At 31.9% G+C, this 23,472-nt stretch overlaps 5 protein-coding genes across 5 annotated transcripts; 2 read left to right on the top strand and 3 right to left on the bottom strand.

The window, feature by feature from the left end:
* Positions 1-539: 539 nt before the first annotated feature.
* LOC101260068 (calcineurin B-like protein 1) lies at positions 540-5,530 on the top strand. The gene is made up of 9 exons (XM_004244506.5): positions 540-778; positions 1,898-2,046; positions 2,442-2,524; positions 3,366-3,425; positions 3,714-3,822; positions 3,926-3,978; positions 4,285-4,365; positions 4,780-4,892; positions 5,220-5,530. Exons 2-9 carry the CDS (start codon positions 1,962-1,964, stop codon positions 5,281-5,283), a joined length of 648 nt encoding a protein of 215 aa, XP_004244554.1. The 5' UTR covers positions 540-778; positions 1,898-1,961; the 3' UTR covers positions 5,284-5,530.
* A 1,085-nt stretch (positions 5,531-6,615) lies between these two features.
* On the top strand, positions 6,616-7,845 carry LOC101259768 (peroxidase 41-like). The gene has a single exon (XM_004244505.5). The coding sequence runs from the start codon at positions 6,725-6,727 to the stop codon at positions 7,682-7,684; it is 960 nt and encodes a 319-aa protein (XP_004244553.1). The 5' UTR covers positions 6,616-6,724; the 3' UTR covers positions 7,685-7,845.
* A 445-nt stretch (positions 7,846-8,290) lies between these two features.
* Positions 8,291-10,896, bottom strand: LOC101259462 (large ribosomal subunit protein eL43). The gene is made up of 5 exons (XM_004244504.5): positions 10,760-10,896; positions 9,374-9,413; positions 8,833-8,921; positions 8,608-8,690; positions 8,291-8,521 (listed from the first exon to the last, which is right to left on the bottom strand). Exons 1-5 carry the CDS (start codon positions 10,760-10,762, stop codon positions 8,458-8,460), a joined length of 279 nt encoding a protein of 92 aa, XP_004244552.1. The 5' UTR covers positions 10,763-10,896; the 3' UTR covers positions 8,291-8,457.
* A 1,165-nt stretch (positions 10,897-12,061) lies between these two features.
* On the bottom strand, positions 12,062-18,138 carry LOC101259175 (beta-amylase 3, chloroplastic-like). The gene is made up of 4 exons (XM_004244503.5): positions 15,067-18,138; positions 14,030-14,240; positions 13,538-13,648; positions 12,062-13,122 (listed from the first exon to the last, which is right to left on the bottom strand). The coding sequence occupies exons 1-4, from the start codon at positions 15,582-15,584 to the stop codon at positions 12,334-12,336; spliced, it is 1,629 nt and encodes a 542-aa protein (XP_004244551.1). The 5' UTR covers positions 15,585-18,138; the 3' UTR covers positions 12,062-12,333.
* A 2,426-nt stretch (positions 18,139-20,564) lies between these two features.
* Positions 20,565-22,701, bottom strand: LOC101256019 (BOI-related E3 ubiquitin-protein ligase 1-like). The gene is made up of 3 exons (XM_004244657.5): positions 21,771-22,701; positions 21,345-21,634; positions 20,565-21,251 (listed from the first exon to the last, which is right to left on the bottom strand). The coding sequence occupies exons 1-3, from the start codon at positions 21,958-21,960 to the stop codon at positions 20,736-20,738; spliced, it is 996 nt and encodes a 331-aa protein (XP_004244705.1). The 5' UTR covers positions 21,961-22,701; the 3' UTR covers positions 20,565-20,735.
* Positions 22,702-23,472: the final 771 nt, after the last annotated feature.

Raw genomic sequence — 23,472 nt, 5'->3', positions numbered from 1 at the left:
TTAAATTTGTATATATTCACGAGAAAAGAAATCTAAAAGTCACTATTTTTTAATTAAAGATCAAATATGCTTAATTAAATATTATAATAGTCACGATTAATTAGAAAATGAGGGACCAAAAGTACTTTTAACCCTAAATAAAACATTGTGACTCTAAATAAAGAGATATGAAAATTGAAGATTGGAGTAGAAAATTAGCTGATAATAATGAAATCATAAATTTTCACTAACGACGTTAAAATATAAAGAAGTAAATTCAACGAAGAGGTCAATATACAATATACAATCTTAAAAGAGAATAATATTACCTAAATATACGGTGCGACTTTCCATCGAAGGACTACCGATCAAATTTTAATCTAAAAATTAGCATAAAAGATATTTTTAACCTTTTACTCAACTAATTACTCAAAATATTTTACCGTGGTTAAACCGCGGTGATACCTCATGTTGTAACCTCCCTATTCGACCACGCTCCTTTGTCACGCGTGCAGTTCACGCGCATTCATAATTTATAAATTTTCTTCTTGTTGTTTGTTTATTCCTCTTCTTGGGGTCACCAAATTTGGCTTCTCCCACTGTTTTGTTTTGTCTTCTCTTCTTTCTGCTCTCTCCTATATATATACACAAAATTTATATGTGTATTTGTATATATATATATCTCACCAATTCTTGAAAACACTACATATTTCTCTTTCAGAAAAGTTGTCTCTGTTTTGGGTTTTCTCTGGTTTTCTGTTTAAAGGACGAGCAATTTCATCTTGGGCATCTGTAATTTGTATGTTTTCGAAATACCCATTTCGGTTTTATGGGGTTTAATGCTTTTATGATGTTTTAAGATTTGTGGGTTATTTTTTGTTTTTGTGTTTTGGGATATGCTGTATGGTGTTTTTGAGGAAGAAAGGATAGAAGGTGTAGAAGTTTATGATGTTTTTAGATGATGGTGTTTCATATATTTTGAATTTGAATGTTAAAGTTTTGATCTTTTTTTTCTTTTTGTTGTTCTTTGAGAATCAAGTAATGATTTTTCTGCAAAAAGATTTGGTTTTTTTCTTAACCACCATGTAGAGGTTAGAGGGTGTTGGGTTAGGCTGGTGGAGAATTCAAGAATCAATAATGTACTGTGCCTCTATTTGAAAATTAGTTGAAGTCAGCTCTTTGAATATTTATATTTATGTTCTTTACTACTGTATTTCCTTTATGTACTTGAGCTGAGCGTCTATCGGAAACATCCTCTCTACATTCGCGGTAGGGGTAAGGATGCATATATACCACCATCCTAGACCTCACTTGTAGGATTACTCTCAATATGTTGTTGTTGATGTTTTATATAGTCTATAGGACTCATTTGATTCTCATGGTCAAGAGGATTAAATACTTCTTAATGATTGTTAATCTACACTGGTCCTTATTGTTTATCCGGCTTTTGATCAAGGCAGGTTTTGAGAAGCTTACAGAAAGGAAGTTAAGGCTAGTAAACAATTAAGGAAATGAAAAAAAAAAGAACTAGGAGTATTGTCTGGTCTTTTGACTTTTAAATGCCAAAATCCTTTGCATGAATACTGTCATTTTGATCAAAGAAGTAACTTGTTAAGCCTCTCATCTTTTTTTCCCTATAGTATGAATCCTTTACTGTTTTGTGGTTGGAATTGTAGTTTGGTGAAAGCCTGACCGATGAGTTCCTATAATATCATTAAAGTTACTGCAATTAGCAAGAAACTTACATGGAGGATGTATGTTCATATTACCTATTTTTTGTTATGGGGAAATGAGTAATCCTTGCAGTTTTATGATTTTCCCTTGACAGTTGATATAATTATGGTACTGTATATTGTTATGTATATGTGAATTTCGATTTTGTATTGCAATTTAAGATGGTTTTGATGATATATTGTAGAGAAGCTGGTTGCTAGACACCATTCTAGTTGTGTGCTTCCTCCTTGGTCGCCGTTCTTAAGAAGATGGGCTGTTTTAGCTCTAAGGTGGCAAGAGGACATCAGTTTCCTGGTTATGAAGATCCTATATTCCTGGCATCCAAAACAGCATGTGAGTTATTGGTAACTGATCTTGGTCGGTTGAGGTCTTTTAGTGTGTACACTTTGATTTAGTCAAGTTGAACTTGCCGTGTGAATTTGGATTTTTTGAGATGAAAGAAATTAAGTAACTTTGAGGGAAGTTAAAGTAATGATCTTCAACTTCCTTGCTATCTTTTAAGTTGCTAAATCCATTTACGGAGTTCAAGTCTTGGTTATTATCTTTCAGTTTACTCTTACAATATGTTCGTTCTTTTATTGCTGCTTTTGTGTGCCTAATTTGGTTATACTATATTCTTACTTAACAATTTTAATCTCCACTTGTTCCCCTGAACCTCCCAATTCATATTTTTATGTAGTAGAGAGCCTTCCTCCTCTAGTCTTATTTGTTTGCCTTCTTTTATGCAGTTACTGTAAGTGAAGTTCAGGCCTTATTTGAGATGTTCAAGACGATTAGCAGTACAGTGATTGATGATGGGCTGATAAGTAAGGTAGTTTCTATTTAACTAGTGAAATTTGTTTCAATGAGGCTTATGATTTCCTGTTGCATGATGTCAGATGAATGTGTTCAAAGTAGACTATGTTTTCTCAATCTCTTACCATCAGCTGGTCAATAATAACGTTTTCCTCTTTTCCTGTCGAAAAAAGAAATCTTCCTCTCTCTCTCTCTTTTTGATCGGTCAAAAAGGAAATCTTCCTCTCCCTATTTTCCGAGTCGGTGGAAAAGAAAATCTTCCTTTCTTTTTTCTTTTGATCGGTGGAAAAGGAAACTATCCTCTCTTTTTTTGTTGATCGGTGGAAAAGGAAACTACCCTCTCTTTTTTTGTTGATCGGTGGAAAAGGAAATCTTCTCTTTTTTTTGATCGGTGGAAAAGGAAATCTTCTTCTCTTTTTTTTCTCTTGATCGGTGGAAAAGTGAATCTTCCTAATTAATCATGGATAATGTAATTTATTATAATGTTCCTACTTTTTTTTTTGATTGGTGGAAATGGAGATCTTCCTAATTAATCATCAAAGGTAGGGGTAAGGTTGCGTACACTCTACCCTCCCTAGACCTCATTTTGTCGGATTACATCGGATATGTTGTTGTAGTGGAATTTGTTATGAAGGGGCTTTGAAACATCCAAAACAGTGTTGGTTGTCTATTTGTGATTGTTTCTCTAATATGAGATGGAAAAGTTGTTCCCATGAGATATTTAATAGAGTTCATTTGTCACAGAGCGCACCTTATGTTCTTTCTTTAGTGTTAACATATTTGATTGAACCACATTACAGCCGATAATATGCCTCTTTTTTTGCTGATATATGAACAAATGCTTTATTGATGTGCAGGAAGAGTTTCAGTTGGCTTTATTCGAGAATAGAAAGAAAGAAGACCTTCTTGCAAATCGGGTATGGTATTTCATAATATTGATTTGATATTTTGATAGAATACTTTGCTTAGAATGGATGCTTAATATGTATTTCTCGAGTAAACATATCGTAGAGGTTCTTATGTAATATTTTGTTGAAGTCTTAAAGAACACCTATTAGTAGTTCGCCAAAATGTGGATATTTAACATATGAAGTTCACTGAGTTGGCAAGTATGCTAATTTATCTCTTTAGGTGAAAAACTACTAATTTTTATTGCCTTGATGCGTGTGGGATATTAATTTCCCCTAGGAAATTTTTACTTGCAGATTTTTGATCTCTTTGATCTGAAGCAAAGAGGAGTCGTCGATTTTGAGGATTTTGTTTTGGCAATGAATGTTTTCCACCCAAATGCCTCCCAGGAAGATAAGCTCACTTGTAAGTAAAAGAATAAGATATATATCTCGGTATTTTGTAATTTCCTTAGTTAAATGCATTGCATGCAGACAGTCGCATGAAACTCCATTTTGTGCTATTGCAGTTTCATTTAAGCTGTATGATCTGGATGGCTCGGGGTATATCGAACGACAAGAGGTGCGTTATTTTTATGTATACTTTGTTTCTTTTTCATGTTATGTGTTTCTTGTTATGTTTGTTTTCATGTAACTGGCATCTTGTGTGCTTCCTTTGTACTTCTCCTACTTGTGTTATTGTTCTTGTGATCACTTGATCAGCGGCAACTTGGTTTTGTATTCTTTCCAGACATTTACAACCATTCAGTTTTGACTCTCGTTATGTTTGTCCATTCGGAGTTTGCTTACATTATCTTAATTTTTTACGAGATATTAGCGAGTCATTCAAGATATTTACAGAGGCTTTAATTATTTGTGGTTTTGGCAGGTTAAACAAATGTTGATTGCACTTTTACGCGAGTCTGAGATGAAGTTGGCTGACGAAACCATTGAGATAATACTTGATAAGGTAATCTTACCACATCCATTTTTTCAAGGTCCGACTATTGTATTAGTTATTTCTTTTTGACAAGAGGCTCAAGATTATTGAAAGACTATAATAACTCACCCGCACCCGATGTTTACACTAATAAATGCAAGAAATATGTCTTTCATACACACATTTGATTAAGTGATACATGTTATCACTTTAACCGCTTAAATTAAATTGTCTGGTTTGATGTGAACATCGGGTGTTGGTACGTATTGGAGACCGATGTATATTGAGTTTGTTTTCAATATATAACTGAGAAATTGCATCATCAGTCTTTTAAGTTATTGACAACTTTGCATTAACACAACCTTTTTAGTTGCTGGTCATTTGCTGCCCTAACTATAGTCTCGACGAACTTCGAATAATTAGTGATTCTATTTCTATATGTAGACGTTTTCAGAGGCGGACTCGAATCAGGACGGAAAGATTGACAAATCGGAATGGCGAAGCTTTGTGGATCGAAATCCTTCATTACTAAAGATTATGACACTTCCATATCTAAGGTATAATACATACCCTTTGATCAGCGATACTCATTATAAACGACGAGTCAGTCAGGTCACATTCATCTGTTGTAGCTTATGTTACTCGGATTCTTCAAAAATGCCGCGAGCATGTGTCAGATCCTCCAGAAGTAATGCATTTTTTGAGGATTTGCCACAAATGCCAAACCATTTTTGGGAAGTTTGAGCAAACATAGGTTGTATTATCTTTTAGGTGACCTGATAGTGCGAAAGTTTCTTTACGGTCAGTGTATACGAGTTATACTCGTTAAAAGATAATACAAGGAGTATATCGGCTCTAACGAGATTTACGTTTATAATTTGCAGGGATGTTACAACTACTTTTCCAAGTTTTGTGTTTCATTCAGAAGTTGATGAAGGAGCTACTTGAGGAGTAGGGGAAAAGAAGGGTGTAGTTCAGAAATTTAATTAGTTCTTCTTCTCCATATATTTCATTTGTTTATTTTCCCAAATATATTTTAAATGTATCTAATTTTATATTTTATTGGGGAAAAATGCAAACAATATATATATATATATATAAATATATATATATCTAAAATTGGGTGAGGAGGTTTTGTTTAGCCCTCCCTTTTTGTAAATTGGTCCATAAATATATTTTTCTTAGATTCACTTGATTTACTGTTGTTTTGTTCTTTATAATAAGTTAATTTTACCCTTTGTAGAGAATTTTATGTTTTTCATAAAAGGTTTTCTGTTTTTTGATATACGCGTTGTACTCAGTTTTATATTCTCCTTTTTTGGTTTGTGTTTAGCCACGTTATGGAATTTGACTAATTTGAATTTGCTTGAAAAGTCTTATTTCAAAGATAAATCACTATAGAACTGAAACTCGAAAGTCGAGACGTTAGTTTAGAATGAGGATACAACTTTGTAATAGTAAGTTTTACATTAGGATAAGAAACTCGAAAATCGAGACGTTAGTTTAGGATGAGGATAATAATAGTAAGTTTTACATTAGGATAAAATGCGTTTAATCTAAGATGATTTGAAACTTCTAAATAAAAGTGTAGGTAAACTTACCACACAACTTTTGGTGGTTCATACTCTTCTAGTTAACCATGTGAGAAGAAAATCTCTTTGTTATATTACTAGCTTTTCGGATAAATTATTACAATTATAATCGGTAGTACAAGAAAAAAAATAATTATCCACATCTATTTACAATGTTATCTACTTAATTCTGTATAGCTAATACTATTAAAATAATGTGAACATCTATTTTACAATGTTATCTACATAATTCTGTATAGCTGATACTATTAAAATGATGTGAAATTCTCTATTTTATGCCAAATAAATCGTGAATTAAAATATATGACTTAGCAATAAAGTAAAGCGACATAGTTAGTTCTACCCCCTTATGTAAAGATTTTTTAGTTTCACTTGTGATCACCAATTTTTATCAAGTTATCAATTAATACTTATCATAGAAATTTTCTTGTGGTTATTAAATTAAACATTAATGCTTATTATAGAGATTTTTACCTATAATTTTACTTTGTTACAAATGAAATATATATTTAAATGATTGATCAACCGCATGTCATGGTCAATTGAAATTCTTCAATCACATAAAAAAAAAAAATTAAATTAAATAAAAATATAACCATTGTTTCCCTAAAACATCTCTTAACCATAAAAACTAATTATCATCCAAATTCTTCTTTCTCTACATTTGTTTTCTTCTTTCATTATCAAATGTGTTTAGCTTTGTTAATTTGACTCCAAAATAATATTATTTTGTGAGAAGAAACAGATCAATTTGATCTGTTTTCTTCTATTTTTTATTTTTTTTTAAAAAAAAAACAATGACTTGGCCATTGCTTTTTCTCTTGTTTTCATCTTTTGCTTGTTCTCATGCACAACTTACATTAGACTACTATGCTAAAACATGTCCACAATTTGATTCCATTGTGAGGGACATCTCTCAACAAAAACAAACGGAGTTCCCCGCCACGGCGGCCGCGACCCTCCGCGTATTTTTCCACGACTGTGCTGTCGATGGTTGTGATGCCTCCGTCCTTATAAAACCAACCGCGTTCAACAAATCCGAGCTCGACTACGACATCAACCATTCCCTCGCCGGGGACGCGTTTGACCTAATCACCCGTATCAAGACCGCAGTCGAGCTCGCTTGCCCGGGAGTCGTGTCGTGCGCGGACATATTAGCGACCGCCACCCGAAATCTCGTAGTTATCACCGGCGGGCCCCACTACAAAGTCCCGTTGGGCCGGAAGGACAGTCTAGTTTCCAACGTATCAAACGTGGAAGCACACTTGACGCGTGAGAACGCGACGGTTGACCTAATGATAAATAAATTCCAATCCATGGGGTTTAATGTCAAGGACATGGTTGTGTTGATTGGTGGTGGACATACAATTGGATTTGTTCATTGTAAAGAGTTTGCTCATAGGATTTTCCCAACTCCTGACCCTACAATGAACCCAGTATTAGTTGAAAGATTGAGCAAAATGTGTGCAAATTATACTAATAACAGTGACATGTCAGCCTTCCTAGATGTTTTAAGTCCTGGTAATTTTGACAATGTGTTGTTCAAGAATTTGATGAAGGGCATTGGGGTACTAGGTTCAGATCAATTATTATATAGTGACCCTAGGACAAAGCCATTTGTTGAACTATATGCTAATAATGCTATTGCATTTGCTAATGATTTTGCTCAAGCAATGGAGAAAGTAAGTGTATATCAAGTCAAGAGTGGTCAACAAGGGGAGGTGAGGAAGAGATGTGATTCTATTAATCATATTTGAAAGAAATTTGACATAAATTTATATTTTTATTAGATGGGAGTTTTTTTTGGATTTTTAAATGATCCAAGAACTAGTCTCTCCATCATGATGATGATTTATAGAATTTGTGTTTTTATTAATATGATGATGAAATGATAATATTGGACAAGAATTTCATAGTACTTTGTGATTATTTGATCAAATTGTTTTTGTTAGTTTGAAATTTTGCAAGTCATGTTGTTTAAATGTGATGTTCTACACAAACAAAACTCATTTTATCCCTAAAATTCACTATTCAAAGATCAAACCAACAACTCGTCTCAATTGTGTCAGTTGATAAGCCAAAACACCTCCATTTATGTGTCACATCAGCATCAAATGCCCACAAAATACAATGAGAACAAGCTGACCTAATTCTCTTTATAAGGACCTTATTTTAACCTTTTAATTACTAGAGCAAGATGCTACTATAGAGAACATATAATGCAACATAATAATGAGTAGAGAGGAAAAAAAATTGGCATTGAATGTAGCTTTTCATCTTCGTAGCAAGAGAGTATCGAAGAAGTGAACAACATATTGAACATATTCTGCGAACACAAAAATCATTGCAAGACGAGATGGAAATGATAGTAACTTCCTCAGAAAAGATCGATTTCCTCAACAATATCTAAATGACTTAATCGAGTGCGTTCACAAACATCAAAATGGTCTTAAAATTGAAAAACATATCTGATCTCAAAATTCCATAGACTCGTCATAAGCAGATAAACAAAAAGGGATTGATGAATACTCTAACTCTCAGTTTGCTCCCTCAATCTTCGGATTGTGCTCCTTACTGTCACGGCACTTGCAGTGCTATTGAAGAAAAAGATGAATCAGTTACTTGCACGAAAAAGAAGGGAAAATTGAGGACAAATATAGATGAGGGAATAAATTATTACTTCAATGTATAAGCACCGCCTGCTTTGACTTTGCCGCAATCTTTACAGCCCCAAATACCCACGGCTTTCCTCTTCACTGCGTACTGCTCATAATGACAAGTATATCTTCAGATCACATATATAAAAGGCAAACCAACTAGTACACGGAAAGACATCCCATAGATGGTTAAATACAATTGCATATAGCTGCTAATTTATCCAAAAGACCAAAAAAAGAGAACATACCTTTCCACAGAACTCGCAGAAGTACTTGCTATGCTGGCTAACCTCCATTTTCTTAATCTGCTTTCGCAGACTGGCACCATAACGGGTACCTAAACATATATGAGATAATTAGTAACATAGCTTTGTTGGACAAGAAAACATAACATACTCTATGCAACTGCAGAAAGAGAAAAAGGTAATCTACATACAAATAATCAAGTGTAAAATGAAAAGTATATATGTAGGAGTTCTAATCAAATAACCATTGGAACACAATGGGGAAATAAGATGGATGCAATCATTTGATATTCTTAACAAACCAGAACAGTTCAGCAATTTCCTATGCAAGCTCTTCCTATTTGCTCAAAGAAGTTGTCAAAAAATTATCTCATTAAATTTTTCAGCAAGTAACATGTTCTAGTTCCAATGTAATCAAGAATACATATAGAAGCAAGTTAATCAGCCATATTCAACACAGCTCTATCTGTGTACTTGTTTATACAAATATACCACATGGACAATGCAAAGGGGAACATAAAAAAAATAAGGAGCCATTACTTACCATATTTCCCAACTATTCCAGCCTTCTTGGTCCTCTTAGTCTGCAGGAGAAAAAAACAATATGTTTTTTTAATGATTCATCTGAAAAAAAGATGCATCTTCATCGTCCAAAGTCATCTATGATATAGGTCCACTGCAATGGTGGAATAAACAAGCACACCTCTACACAAAGATGTTGTCAATATCTTAATTGATCAATAACTCATAACATAATTCCTCATCTAGGAACACTCAACCTCTTAATCCCAATCCATCAACACCCACTCACTACCTTTCCTCGTAATGAAAATATTACAACCAGATGAGCTAAACAAATTAACATTTTAGTTTTCTAAACACACTTTCATTCAAATTGTTCATGAACAAAGCAATGTTACACCAAAGAGTGACATAGTGATCAATAAAGCATGGATATCAGCTGTCACAACACCAATCCAGCTAAAGCTTGAAAACCTTAGTGGATCACTAAATCTCTCAATCCAAAATCCATTAAAGTCACTACCTTTCCTCATAATAAAAGTATTACAACCAGATGAACCCACAAACGAATTAACATATTTAGTTTTCTAAAGACACTCTTCTTTTTCAAATTGTTCATGAACAATGTGTTGCACTAAAGGGTGCTATATAGTGATCAATAAAGCATGAAATATCAGCTGTCACAACTTCAATCCTGCTAAGCTTACAAAAACATAGCTTATTCTCTCAATCCAAATCCATAAAAAGCAATACCTTTCTTAGTCATGAAAACATTACAACTAAATGAGCCTAGAGAACACTATCTAAACCAACAACAACAAACCCAATGTACTCCCATCTGCAGGGTCTAGAGGTAGAGTGTACAGAAAACTCACCCTTGCCTAACTTGAGGGCTAGAGAGGCTGTTTTCGCTAGATACTCGGCTCACACTCAGCTCAAAGAACAACTAAAAAGGGCAGCCACAACAAACAAATAGAAACAGCGACAAGATAGCTAGAGAACACAATCAAATGCACAAATTAACATTTTAGTTTTCAAAAGACACTTTTTTGAAACAAATTGTTCGCCGAAAAGACCAATTCACTGCACCCAAAAGTATAAGCAAATAAAGCTGGAAAATAGACCAAATCAACTGTCAAAACTCCATAACTCGCTAGCTCAAAAACCTAATTCACCACTGCTATATCTTTTCATAGCTACATCTGAGACCAAAAAACAGCTCCACTTCCAAGGCAGCAGTATGATAGATCCTTTTGACACTTAACAATAACAAATAATCAATTTCAAACTTGACGAAAACAGAACCATTTTCTCACAAAATCAACAAAAATCAATCACCGAAAACACAAAATTATGAAGAAAAAACAAGAAGATTGAGCTGATATATGAATGAAGATTGAGAAGTTACCATTTTTGCTGAATCGGCTCTCGATGAAGGAAGGGCGTTAGTTAGCAAAGAAAACCCTAGATTTCATCGTTACGCTTTAATTTATACAAATTTGGATCGGGTTGGGTTGGGATGCGGCCCAATTGAATGTATTCAGGCTGACCCAAATTAACATCAGGCCTGACCTTATTTCTTCAAAATATTTATGGGCCAACACATATGAAACACTGAGAAAATCATCTAATTTTTGTTGAAAAGATCCTAAACGTCCAAAAAAAAAAAAAAAGTTAAGGATCATGGTGAGGCTATATGTACGGCTTCCCCAACTTATTCTAGAGAATTCCGTAAATTTTTTTTTAAAAAATCGATTGGAAGTCATTTCACCTTCATGGGCTAAACAAACATATGAAAAACTGAAAAATCGTCTTATTCATGTTAAGTGGCTCCAAAATTTCCAGAAATTCGTGAATTATGGTGAGGTTGTATGTACTGATCTCTCAACCCATTACAGAGGGTTCCGTAAAAAAAAATTTCAAATAAATCGACCAGAAGTCATATTAATAAAATGTTAATGGGGGCTAACACACGAAAAATTGAAATCTCCTAATTCTTGTTATACGGCTCTAAATGTCTGAAAATTTTGTAGATCATGGTGAGTCTATATGTACATGTCATTGAACTTTCAGAAAAAAATCATTTCCGTCATCAATTAAAAATTTGACTCACCTACGTCATTTGCGTTTGAGAAACGACTCATCCAATCCATACCATTATTTGTTAACTGTATTCTTGACTTCCTCGAGGGCAAGGTTCTTTTACGAAGAAGGGAATATTGTTGTGAACCATATTGGGCCAAAGGGTATGTTTGGCGGTACGATTGGAATGGGCCTAGACCAATAGTGGCGAAGTAGTCCAACATTGACTTAAGTGACTATGATTGAAATTCGAATTGATAAATAATAAACTTAAGAGATCGAGCAAAGTAAGTTATGCATATTGAAATTATTAGGTTTGGAACATGTGGAAAAGCACTAAAATTAATCAACCAATAGTACTCGAGTGTACACATCGAGTCCGGTGTATTAAAGCTTCTATTATGTGTAAAATTTGAGAAAGAATCAATAAAAAAAGTGTACTATACGTTATCTTATACTGTAAAATTTGAGAAAGAATCAATAAAAAAAGTGTACTATACGTTATCTTATACTACATTAGAAGGACTAGTATAGTTTATTTTAATATCCCAATAGAAGTAAAAAGAAATATGATTTATATATATATATATATATAATACTCAACAGTAGGAGATTTTTTTCTACAATATTAAAATGTGGAAAGGCAAAATTTATTATTATTTTGTACAAAGAAAAGAATATACTCATTTGAGTCGTATAGTTGCAGAAATAACAAATAGTTTTCAAACTATAATATAGATTTTAGCATTTATTCTCATCTTTATATGCTATATACTCTACAGGAGTTACTATATATTTTACGTGTTACATTTTATAATCGAGAAATCTCTGAACTTCAGTTGGTTGACATATGTTGCACTCTTATTACTGAACCAAATTCCCGAGGTCAAATGAACCTCACTACACAACTGCAACCTCTGTAGTTCTCTTAGCATGAGTCTGTTTGACAAATCTAACATACAAGTCTGTTCTACTCGAATCGCATTCTGGAAGCCTCGTGCTACCTCCTTCGGACATGTTCTTCACAAACTCAACGAGATTTCTCCAATTCTCGGGCTCGAACAACCTTTTGTTCAATCTCAAGTATGTAAATGCACTCAATCCATTTCCAGAGTCTGCTCTGCTTGTGCTTAAAACTTGTGCATATCCTCCTCCATCATACCTCTCTAACGCGTTTTCTCCAGCTAATTCTACTCCAACATTTCTAGTCGCGTTTTTCACTTGTCTAACCAAACCTTCTGGTGAACAATTCGCGCTGTGTGGCTGCTCCCCGTCCCTCATTTCCATACATGTAAAGTTAAAAACAACCCCACGTTTCGCGAACATACGTGCTATTGGTAGGTAACCATCTTTGTTCCTTGTGTTATAGTACCCTGCTGTTAACTCTGCTGCATGTGATCTTGTGTTGTAATGCCAATGAATTCCAGCTACTTTGCCTGATAATTTACAACCTGTTCCTTTGAATATGCCTTCTGCTGATGCTAGGATATTGTCACCATGTTCTAATAACTTTCTTGAATACCATTCTAGGAAAAATTGTCCATATTCACTATTCCATGTACCATCCTTTTTGAAAAAACCAGTTTCCTCTGGAAACTGGTTGTACTGACCAGAATCGTGGGGCCCACCTCGGCCCCACGATTCCTTTCCCATTGCATGTGCTGATGCTGCTAGTGAAGCCTTCATGTACTGTTTATAATATCAACAAAAGGAAAACGGTTAGTTTTTTTTCATGTTTCATTTCGTGGAAGTCTCTGTTCAACTGAATTCCCTTCGTCTGAAATTGTATATACGATAAAAATACAGTAAAAACGACTTTTTTTTGTGCTAGTTGAATCGATCACCTTGACATAAGAGAAGATTTTAGTGTAATGACAAAAAGTGGCTTCGACACCATTTAGGCTATGCTCTACTCAGACTCTTCAAAAATTTGTGTTAGATCTTTCAAAAATGCATAACTTTTGGAGAACCAGACATATGCCTATTGATACTTTTGAAGTGTCGGGACAACATAGGTTTTACTTATGTATGCATTTTTTAAATTCTTTTCGTTAGAATTCCAGGCTCCGCCGCTATTTGAAAGGAAAAACAAGTAAGGTTTTACCTTGTCATAGCATTGAAATTCACCAATACCAGGAAATCTCCAAGTACCATTGCTTTCTGGATAAGATGGATATCTTAGTTCACCACAAGGACCCATTCCCACTTGTATTTCCTGTGGAAAAAGAAAAATAAATAAAATTCAAATTCAAATTCAATTTTTTCTCTTTTATTTTAGTTAGGAAAATTGTGGTCCTCTTTAAAAAAAATAAATTACTGGTCCATTATTTTGTATTTGGTTTAACCAAACAAGTCTAGTGGCCATCACTTGATATTGAAGTCATATAGATTGATAATATAAAGAATATTTGTATCATTTGGCATAATTTAACATGTTATAACAAGTTATTAGGGTTTTGTTCGCTTGACACAAGACTCGAAACTGTGACCTGAGACACATTAATTGTCGTTTCAAGCGATATGAAAGTGTAAAATATTTTTCATATCGTCAGCGCATAGGACTTAAATTTTGTATTAGAAGAATTAAAAGACTTACCACTATAACATCACCTAAGTAATTCTTGAATTTTTCTCTAAAACTTCTCATGTAATCAGTGTAGACTTGAATTGGTGTTCTTCCTCTAAGTACTGGTAATTGATCACAACCTAAAGAAATGTACTCAGGATTTCTCCTGCCTGATCTATCTGTATACACAATATCTGGATTTTTGCTAATTTCTTCAAGTACCCATGGAGGTAGAGGGATGCTGCAAAAATCAATTCAAAAAATTTTAAGATTAATAATTAGTGGCGGAGCAACACAGATCGAAGGGTGGTCAGTTGAACACTCTTTCTCAATTTTTCTTACTAGTATATAGTGTATATTACTTGTTTCAAGTTTGACCTAATAGACTAAAGAGAGGTCAGTTGAATATCATTTGCCAGAAAAACTTGCTTGTATACAGAAAAGTATATTGTGTATACCAATCTTACTTTTTTTTTTTACATATATAGAAAAGTAATTGTGTATATTGGTCTTACTTTTTACATACGTAGTGTATATTGATCTTACTTTTTTTACATATATGTTAAATATTTTAACGAAATTTCTGACTTCATTACTACACTATCATAAAAAAAAAACTTCGAATAACTATCGTAGATTATATGAAAAGTATACATTTTGAGATTTGGGAGGATGTTTGGAATAGTAGGACAGGTATAATTCTATCAACAATTTCTAAAAGAAAACTAATTGTTGCATATTGGAAATAGAACATAAAAAAACAATAAATATTGGTAAAAGAGAATTTGAGAAATAATGATATATATAGAATATATTAGTTTCAAGAAAATACAAACCAAAAATTACTAAGTATTTGAACTCTAGAAAATCAAGAATCATTAGTTTTTTTTTTTTTTAAATTTCAATTCCACTATTACTATTCAAGAAGGTATATGGTCATTAATGACTCATTCAAGTAATAGATAAAGGGCTAATATAGTCAAATAGTACCTAGTATGATTAATTGATGCTATCAAATCATTTTTTCTGTATCAGAACGTCAAAACGATAGAAGAGATTAAAAGTACCTGCAGGAATCTCCAACGTTACCACCACATTGATGAAAAGACATGACAACTTGAAGCTTCAATCCATTTGCTTGAACCATCTTCACAAGTTCATCATATCCTTCCCAATTATACTTCAAAGGTCCATCTTTTTCAACCAAACCCCACCAACAATCAACCATTACCCCTTCAACTCCAGCACCTTTTAATGCCATCAAACTAGCATTCATAGCTCTTGGCTTGTTCATATTGCCACCAATTGATATAGTGTCAAGTGGTAACATCACAAAAACAGGCACTTTTGTACTACTACTATTGTTGCTATGAGTACCACTTGTAAGCATATGGAATTTCTCTTTTTCTTCCATATTGGGATTCAAGAATTGAACTTCTTGATTGTAACTTTTTGCTTTGAGATTGTATGATGGTGGATTGATTTTAGCAAAGCAAATCATGCTTGAGATGTCATCATGTGTTCTATAATTTTTTCTTTCTTTTTTATTGATAAAAGAAGTTGAAGAACAAGGTGTTAAAGCCATTTTTTTTGTGTGTGTGTTTTTGTTGTAAATTGAAGTTTGAAAAAAAAATAGAAGAGGTAGGGATTAATGAAGGTTTTGGATGTATATTTATAAAGGGGGATCAAATATATGATGTATGGATGAGGAAAGTTAAAAATTATTTTCAAGAAATTAAAAAGGGAGAAAAGCGTAAAAGTTCAAGACAGCTCAGCATATATTCCTTTTTTCAGGTAGAAAATTTTAATAAAATGACACATATAAAACACATTTATATTTTTAACTTTAGTCATGATTTTTTAAACCAAGTCAAGAAATATAAAATATGTTGTGGAAAAAAGATTGTCAATTAATATTTGAATTCCTTCGATTTTGGAGGTTATATCGCCGCTGATAAATATAGCGAGATTCATTCATCTTTGACGAAATGCTTAAGTTTAAGTATTTTATCTTTGATAGGCCTATTTACACAAATTCTACATAACTTGCAATTCTAGTGTATATATTGTGTTACACTCAAATCTATTTTTATGTCTGTTTTGACTAAATATGAGTGAATAGTTTTATCTATTCGTATTTTCGATTTCATATCATAAACTAATTTTTAAAATTTAAGAAATAGTTTTCTCCAACGGCATTTAAAATATTATATTTTCCCATGTTATAGATATTTTTACAGAATATTCTTAATTGGATAGAAAAAAAAATAAAAGGGAATAAGTGATTTTTTTTTTTAATTTTCAACTATAATTTTCTAGCCATGTTTGTGTGATAACCAATGGGTGGCTTGCTATTGCCACAATTGAGCAAACCCCACAAGAAATAAGCACATTCTTCTTGTCATGTACTTGAATAAAGTCTAGCTCTTCATTTACATTTGTGGATGAAAATAAATCTTGAATTTCCCCAATTTGTATAAATTCATAATTTTTAAAGATAAGTATGAAATATGAAGGGTTCTAAAAAGAAGTTGAGTTTGTGGGTATAATTAAAAGTCTTTGCTTTACTTTTCTTCAACTAACACTTTTTCCTTAAGAAATCATTACAAGTCACTCATATTGATCCAACTTTACACATTTGTTGTATGTGTTTTGCAAGTAATAACAAAATGTATCATTCATTTGAATGAGCTGGTTGAAAATAGATAAATAAATAATAAGTGATGAAAAATGTGATTAAATTGAAGTGCTGAAATTGATAATCAAATATCTAATTCGAGATTAAGAATCGAAAATACTCAGCTCACTTTCCATTTAAGCATCAACTTTTGTTATTTTTTTTTCATGTTTATGTGATAACAATGTAATCATACATATCACTTAAATTAAAGTAAGAATGCATATTGCTTAATCATAATTTAGGAGTAAACCTTATATATGAACCACATAATGCATATGCAAGATTTTGTGGTTAATTTGAATTGTCAAGCACAATGACTTATAAAGGAAAAATGATTTAAAAGTGTCTTACATGTTTTTCATTTAAAAAAAAAAGGGACAAATGAGTTTTATTTTTATTTTTAATATTAATAGAAGGAGGAAACTAATAACATCTTCGCAGTTGTTTGGACAACTATTGAAATTGTCTGAACAACTATTAAAGTTGTTTGGATAACAATTGAGATTGTCGCACAACTACGACAGTTGTTGGATTAAAGTGTAAAAATTAAAAAAATTGAGACTACTTAAAAAATACATCTTAACTTAATTTACACTATTTCTAACTTTTACCTAATTTTTAAAATTTGAAGGTTTCTTGCTTAATTGAATACCTTATTTGTCCCTTTTAATAGACCTTCCCGACTTATAACCTATTACATATCTCAAATTCAAAACCATTAGCTACACAAATTTCTTAAGGTTGGCAAAAATATGGATTTTTGCATACAACTTTTTGAAGGCTATAATGAAAAGAATGCTTTTCAAGCAACTAGAATTTTTGCACTAAATTGGACCAAGAAGTGGTTGAAAAGTTTGTAATAATTAAATGATATACTATCATTTAACTTTGAGTCTAAATTTTGAAATTTGATTGGCTGTGAGTGTTCACACGTGTTTGTTCCACTAACACTTTGCAATATATTTGGTATGATGACATTTTATTTTCATATTTGTTTGAAATTAGGCTGAATCAATTGGTAGCCCCTTAAATTTCGTGTTAATTTTTATTTAGATATTTTAATTACGCTTTATTTATTTTTGACATTTTATATTGTGTTTTGCTGTGTTATTTTGACACTTTTTGCTGTCTTGACATATTGTGTGTGATGCACCCATTTTGAACACGTGAGGAGTTATTTTTTGGATTTTTTTTGAATTTTTTTCCTTCTTCTTCTTCTTCACTTTTTAGCCCTACTACTTATTTTCACCTCCACATGAAAATTTATGATAAAAACCTTACAAAATATGAAAAAATAAAATAAAAAACTATCACACTAATTTTAAAAATGTTAATAAGAACAAATTTTTTAGAAATCATCACACTAAAATTTCTCAAAAAATTTAGAAAAATGTGATATATAATTTTCAAAATCAATAAAAAAAAACCATAAAATCTAATGAATTTTGTTAAAAAAAAAAAAAAATTGGAAGAAGAACAAAAAAAAAGTTATAGAGTTGGGGAGGAAAAAGGGACATAAGACAGATGGGGTGGGGTCGGGGTAGGGATAGGGGTGGGGTGATATAAGGTGGGATGAGATGATAGATAATAAGTAATTTTATTTATTTATTTTTGCTGAAAAATAGTTATTTTTTAATAATTTATTTGAAAATTATTATTTTTACATTCAAATGTCACATGTCAACTTTTAATTAGTCATCATGTCATGTCATTCGCAAGTGTGTTACATACACTTTATAATTTTAGCTGATTATCAAAAAGGTGTCAAAATGACATAGTAGATCCCTATTTGAGGTATTTAAAATGAACAAAGTCTACTTGCGGTGTCTAAGTGAAAATTGATGCCAATTTTAAGGAGCTCCTGATGGATTCAGCCTTGAAATTATAATGCAAAGTTTATAATGCTAATATTTATAAGCATCAATTATGTAGTGATTTATATTTTGTCTGTTCATTGCATTGAGAAGGGATATACAAATGACCGAGTTGATACAGTACGTGATATTTTACGAGAGAAATTAAAGATTAATTTTTTTGATTAACATCTTTTTAGTTAAACGCTTGAGTTTATAGCATCAAACTTATCTAATGCAATTTATATTTGTAATCTATTACATGTGAGCAAACTTTTATATCCAACTAGGCAATTATGCATAAAAAATCGTGATCGCGAATTTATGAGAGTTAAAAAAAGTATGTATAAATATACATTTGAATGGGTGTTGAAAAAAGGCTTGCACCTAGATTAGATTTTAGCTTGTTTTATTGAGATATAAGTAGTCTTTTGATTGTTGTGTTTAACAATAAGAAAAATATAATCAAGGCTAAGTATAAATAAGAGATAGTAATATTTTTTTTGTTCTAACACTAATGTTAAATCTTAATTTTGGTCCTTCTAATAAATGGCTTCATAACAACGAAAATATATTATGTTGAAACTATTTTCAGAATTATATTATTCTCAGTCTTCGGATAAAAAGTAACATTATAAGCTTACATAACAACGAAATGATAGAATATTAAATAACTTTTCAATATTTGTTTGATTGGGTGAAGAAGGTTTTGATTGCTATCAGAAGTTTAATGCTTGAGGACATCAATCGCGATTCCTTGTTTTTTTCCTTTCCTTTTAACCAAACAATAAAAATAAGCAAACGAATCAAAAAGAATATCGCGAAATAACTGAAAGTTAAATGTTTTATCAACCCATAATATAATAAGAATTTCAAGTTTTTTTTCCTTATTCGACTTCCATAATTAATTCATCCTATTGTTCTTTCTTATTTTCTGAAAATTGTAAAAATCTATTGGTTTTATTTTCTTAATTCTTCCATATATTAACTCTTGGGGTTATGAGACATAAAGAAATATCTATGATGGGACATATATGATATATCATTTGATTATAATCAAAATATTTAATTAGGAGAATAATGTATTTAATTTGAGATTTGGATAATGCATATATATATATATATATATATATATATATATATATATATATATATATATATATATCAAAAGCCAAGGGACCCCAAATGTCATCAATTAAGAAAACAAAATACAGTCAGATTTTTTTGTATTTTATGTTTTTTTTCTTTCATCAAAAGAAGTGACAAGAAAAATCCATTTAAGATGAAGTTAAATATCAAGTGGAATCATCAACATCCTTTCAAAATGTTTTAGTGGTTGTGAATCATTGCTTTTTTGAATTAACGGGTCTAAAATGAATAATTCGTAATTCAAATTTAAAAAAAACGATTCATAATTTGAATTTGAACAAATTAAAATGAAATGAAGTTATTAAATAAGTATGTCAAAATAAAATTGAGTTATCAAGTAAATAAGTTAATGACATTTTTTTCTTTTTTTCATTATCGCGAAATAAATAGAGAAAATAAAAAACCAAAAATCACTTTTGACCTTATAAGTATGAAAATAGTCATTATATATTTGGAAAAATGTGTAATTTTAAAATACTAACTATTTTTCAAAAAACATGACTGAAAAATGATCAATAAATGCTATTCTTACCGGATATAATTTAAAGATCAAACATGATTTTTCTTGAGTTTGAGTACTTATTTTGGTTTTCAAAAGAGAAAAACCTATTCAAAGAAGAGTAAAAATAAAATAAATGATTTCAAAGAAAGAAATACAACACTTTTTCTAATCCAATTTTTCTTTTTTCTTATTTCCTTTTACTCCACGATCATGAAATAAAAGGAAAAATTTCTCGAATAACCATTTATAACTTTTTTTGTTAAAAAAGATAACCATTGTCATGGCTAATGAGTTGTCTTCGTGGAATCTCAGTAACCTCTTTTTGCGATGTCTAAAACATGTCAGACCTGATCAACTTGAGGAACTTATTATGGAGATGAGTTTTGATTCACGAATCAAATATCTTTTTTTACATGATAAAGTTCAACGACCCAACATGATTGAGATTCTTTCATCTTACGAATGATAATGACGAGGATTTTACTCGGTGATGAAGATGCCACGAGTCGAGATGAGGAGTTGGGCCTAGAATTGGGCTTTCTATTTGGGCCACTAACAAAGAAAAACCTCAACACTTGAGGTTCTAATGGATCTACACAATGGGCAAGATTGGGCCACAACATCACATTCTATACAAAGACACAAATGCCTACAAGGCAATAGCACAACTGAAGCGAACCGTTTTCTACAACCCTTGCAACTCGGCCGGCCGGTCGACTCAACAACCCGGTCCGGATCAACGTAAACCGACTCAGCATCCTCCGCCTCTCCGCCGCCGCCGTCTCCCTCCACCGTACTCATTCCACCGCCGTTCACCATCGCCTGCTGTAGCTGAGCTTGCAGCGTCGCCGCCGTCACTTCCTGTTCCCAAGCCTTTACTTGCCACGCACGCGCCTCAGCGGTCAGCTGCGACGCACGCGCTTCCAGCTCAGTATTCCGCCTCCCTGCTTTCTCCACCTCCGTCTCCTTCTCTTTCAGCCTCCTCGCCGCTGATTCCTCCATTGCTCCGATCAGCGCATGATAGTGACGCTTCCTTTTCTCCTCTAACGTACGCCTCAATTGTTCTCCCTATTGCCATACATTTTCATTAATTTACTTATCGGATACTCCTCGAGAGCCTCGATGCAACAGTAAAATTAAAAAAAAAATTCAAATCATTACCTGGAGTTGGAGGAAATGATCAATTTCATGATGTTGTTGTTTGCTATGAGAGGCGAGAAAATCGTTTGATGATTGATGATGCAGAGATAGATGAGAAACAGAATGTTGTTGTTGATGCAATTGATCTCCGAAAGCTAATTGAAGCCCAGTAGATACAATATTTATCTGCGATGAATTGTTATTGTGAAATTGAGCAAGATTGATAAGTTGATGTTGAGATTCGATCGACATTAATGGATTCTCTGTTGCTAAGGTATGTTCTCTTCCTCTTTTCCGCGAATTCGCCTCAACTGCCATTGCAACAAACATAAAACAAAACAGAGATTGAATCAATCAAGTGAAAAGTGATTAAGGAAAGTTCAGATTAGTTAGATCAGTTGAAATGCGCGAAAAACAGAGTAATTTTTTATTTTTTATTTTTTTTACCTCTTGGATTGAACATTTGAGTAGGATTAAGAAATGATTCTTCACCAAAAACTCCACTTTGTTGTTGTTGTTGTTGTTGAGTTTGTAATTGTAGTAATGATGAATAATTGTTACCAATTTGGCTCTTTCCTTCTTGTACACTTCTATTTAGAAATAGAACATTTGATGGGTATTGAGCTTGAACTGCCATCTTTTTTGGTTCTTTCAAAAAAAAATGAATGAATTATTATCAAAAGAAGACGATTCGATTTACCCTCAACTTTGTGATTTTGAAGTGGTATATCCTCCTTATAAAAGTACCTCTCAAACTTGCAAAATTTATGAGAATTGCAATAGATAAGCGTGAATGGTGAGTCAAATATGCTCCCCAATCTCGCAAACTTTATAATTTAAAATTGATATGTCTCTTGTCGCAAAATGACTCACATGTATTCTTTGGAATTCGAAAAGTTTATAAGAATTTCAATAGAGAAGTGTGATTGGTGGAGGAAATGAGGATAGAAAGAGAAAGGAGAAAAGGTTGACAATAAAGGCTAGTACATAAACAACATGAAAGAGAAGAAGATGCCATAATAAACCATTTGAGAATTCTTCAATGACCCTTCAAAATTCAAAAATAATTTCGATTTCGTGTGTTACTGACCTTTAGAAATTTCTCGATTATTTTGAAAAAACAATATATATATATGTGTGTGAAAGAATGAGACACAAGAATGAATGAGAAGTAAGATAATTTGATTTTTGAGAGGGGATAGATAGAGCTTAAGTTGAAAAAAAATGAATCTTTACTTTATAACACCTTTTTTTAAAAAAAAAAAATAATTCAAAGGGAGAGAGATATATGATTTAAGGGAATCAGTCCAAAGAGAGAAAGAGAGGGGTAGCCCCATATTTTGATTTTTTCGTTTTTTTGTTTCGTTGAGTCAGATTCAGAATTTAAATTTAATTTTTTTTAGATTTATTGCGATTAGAATCTGTCTTTATATGAACATTTTTGCTAATAAAACGGTAAAATTTTATAGTCTTGACCTTTGATCATGTATATGTTTTAAAATTTTCTCTTAATATGCGTAAATAATTTTAAATTTTAAATTAAATATGCTTAGTGATATATGATAAGAACTTAAATTGTTTGTTTTGTTTTACCAATTGAGAGTTAAAATCTTTTAACTATTCTAACAATAGTAATTTAGAAATCAATCTTTTAATAATCAAAATATACTCTTGGTCAAATCTCACCATATCCCCACACTAGTTTATGGATGATGATGAAGGTTCACGTGGATCTAATGAATAAACATTTTGAACCTTTTTTAAAAATAAAAAGATAAAAAAATTCATCAATGGAATATTATCTTGATATTTTTTTAAACTTTGCAAGTCATATTATTGGCTTAACAAATTATGTTATCCATAATATGAGTTATAATAAAATAATTTAAAATTTCATAATTCTTAATCAGAAAGTTTTGAATTTGAGTTTCTATAAATTAAAAAATGTGCAAGTTTTACTCTCCAAACATAATCATGTTTTATATGAATTCATATTTAATCAAATCTAAATATAAAATACGGAAAAAATAATTAGTCACGTGGCAAACTGATAGCAAGACACTCCTCATAATCATCTCCCACAAGTGTTGCTGTAATATATACTCCCACCATTTCAATTGTTAAGATATTTCACAGTTTTTAAGAAAAT

Source organism: Solanum lycopersicum, chromosome 8 (genome assembly GCF_036512215.1).
Source record: "Solanum lycopersicum chromosome 8, SLM_r2.1".
Lineage (NCBI taxonomy): Eukaryota > Viridiplantae > Streptophyta > Magnoliopsida > Solanales > Solanaceae > Solanum > Solanum lycopersicum.
The sequence above is the reverse complement of the archived record's forward strand: the minus strand, read 5'-3'. Positions and strand labels throughout refer to the sequence as shown.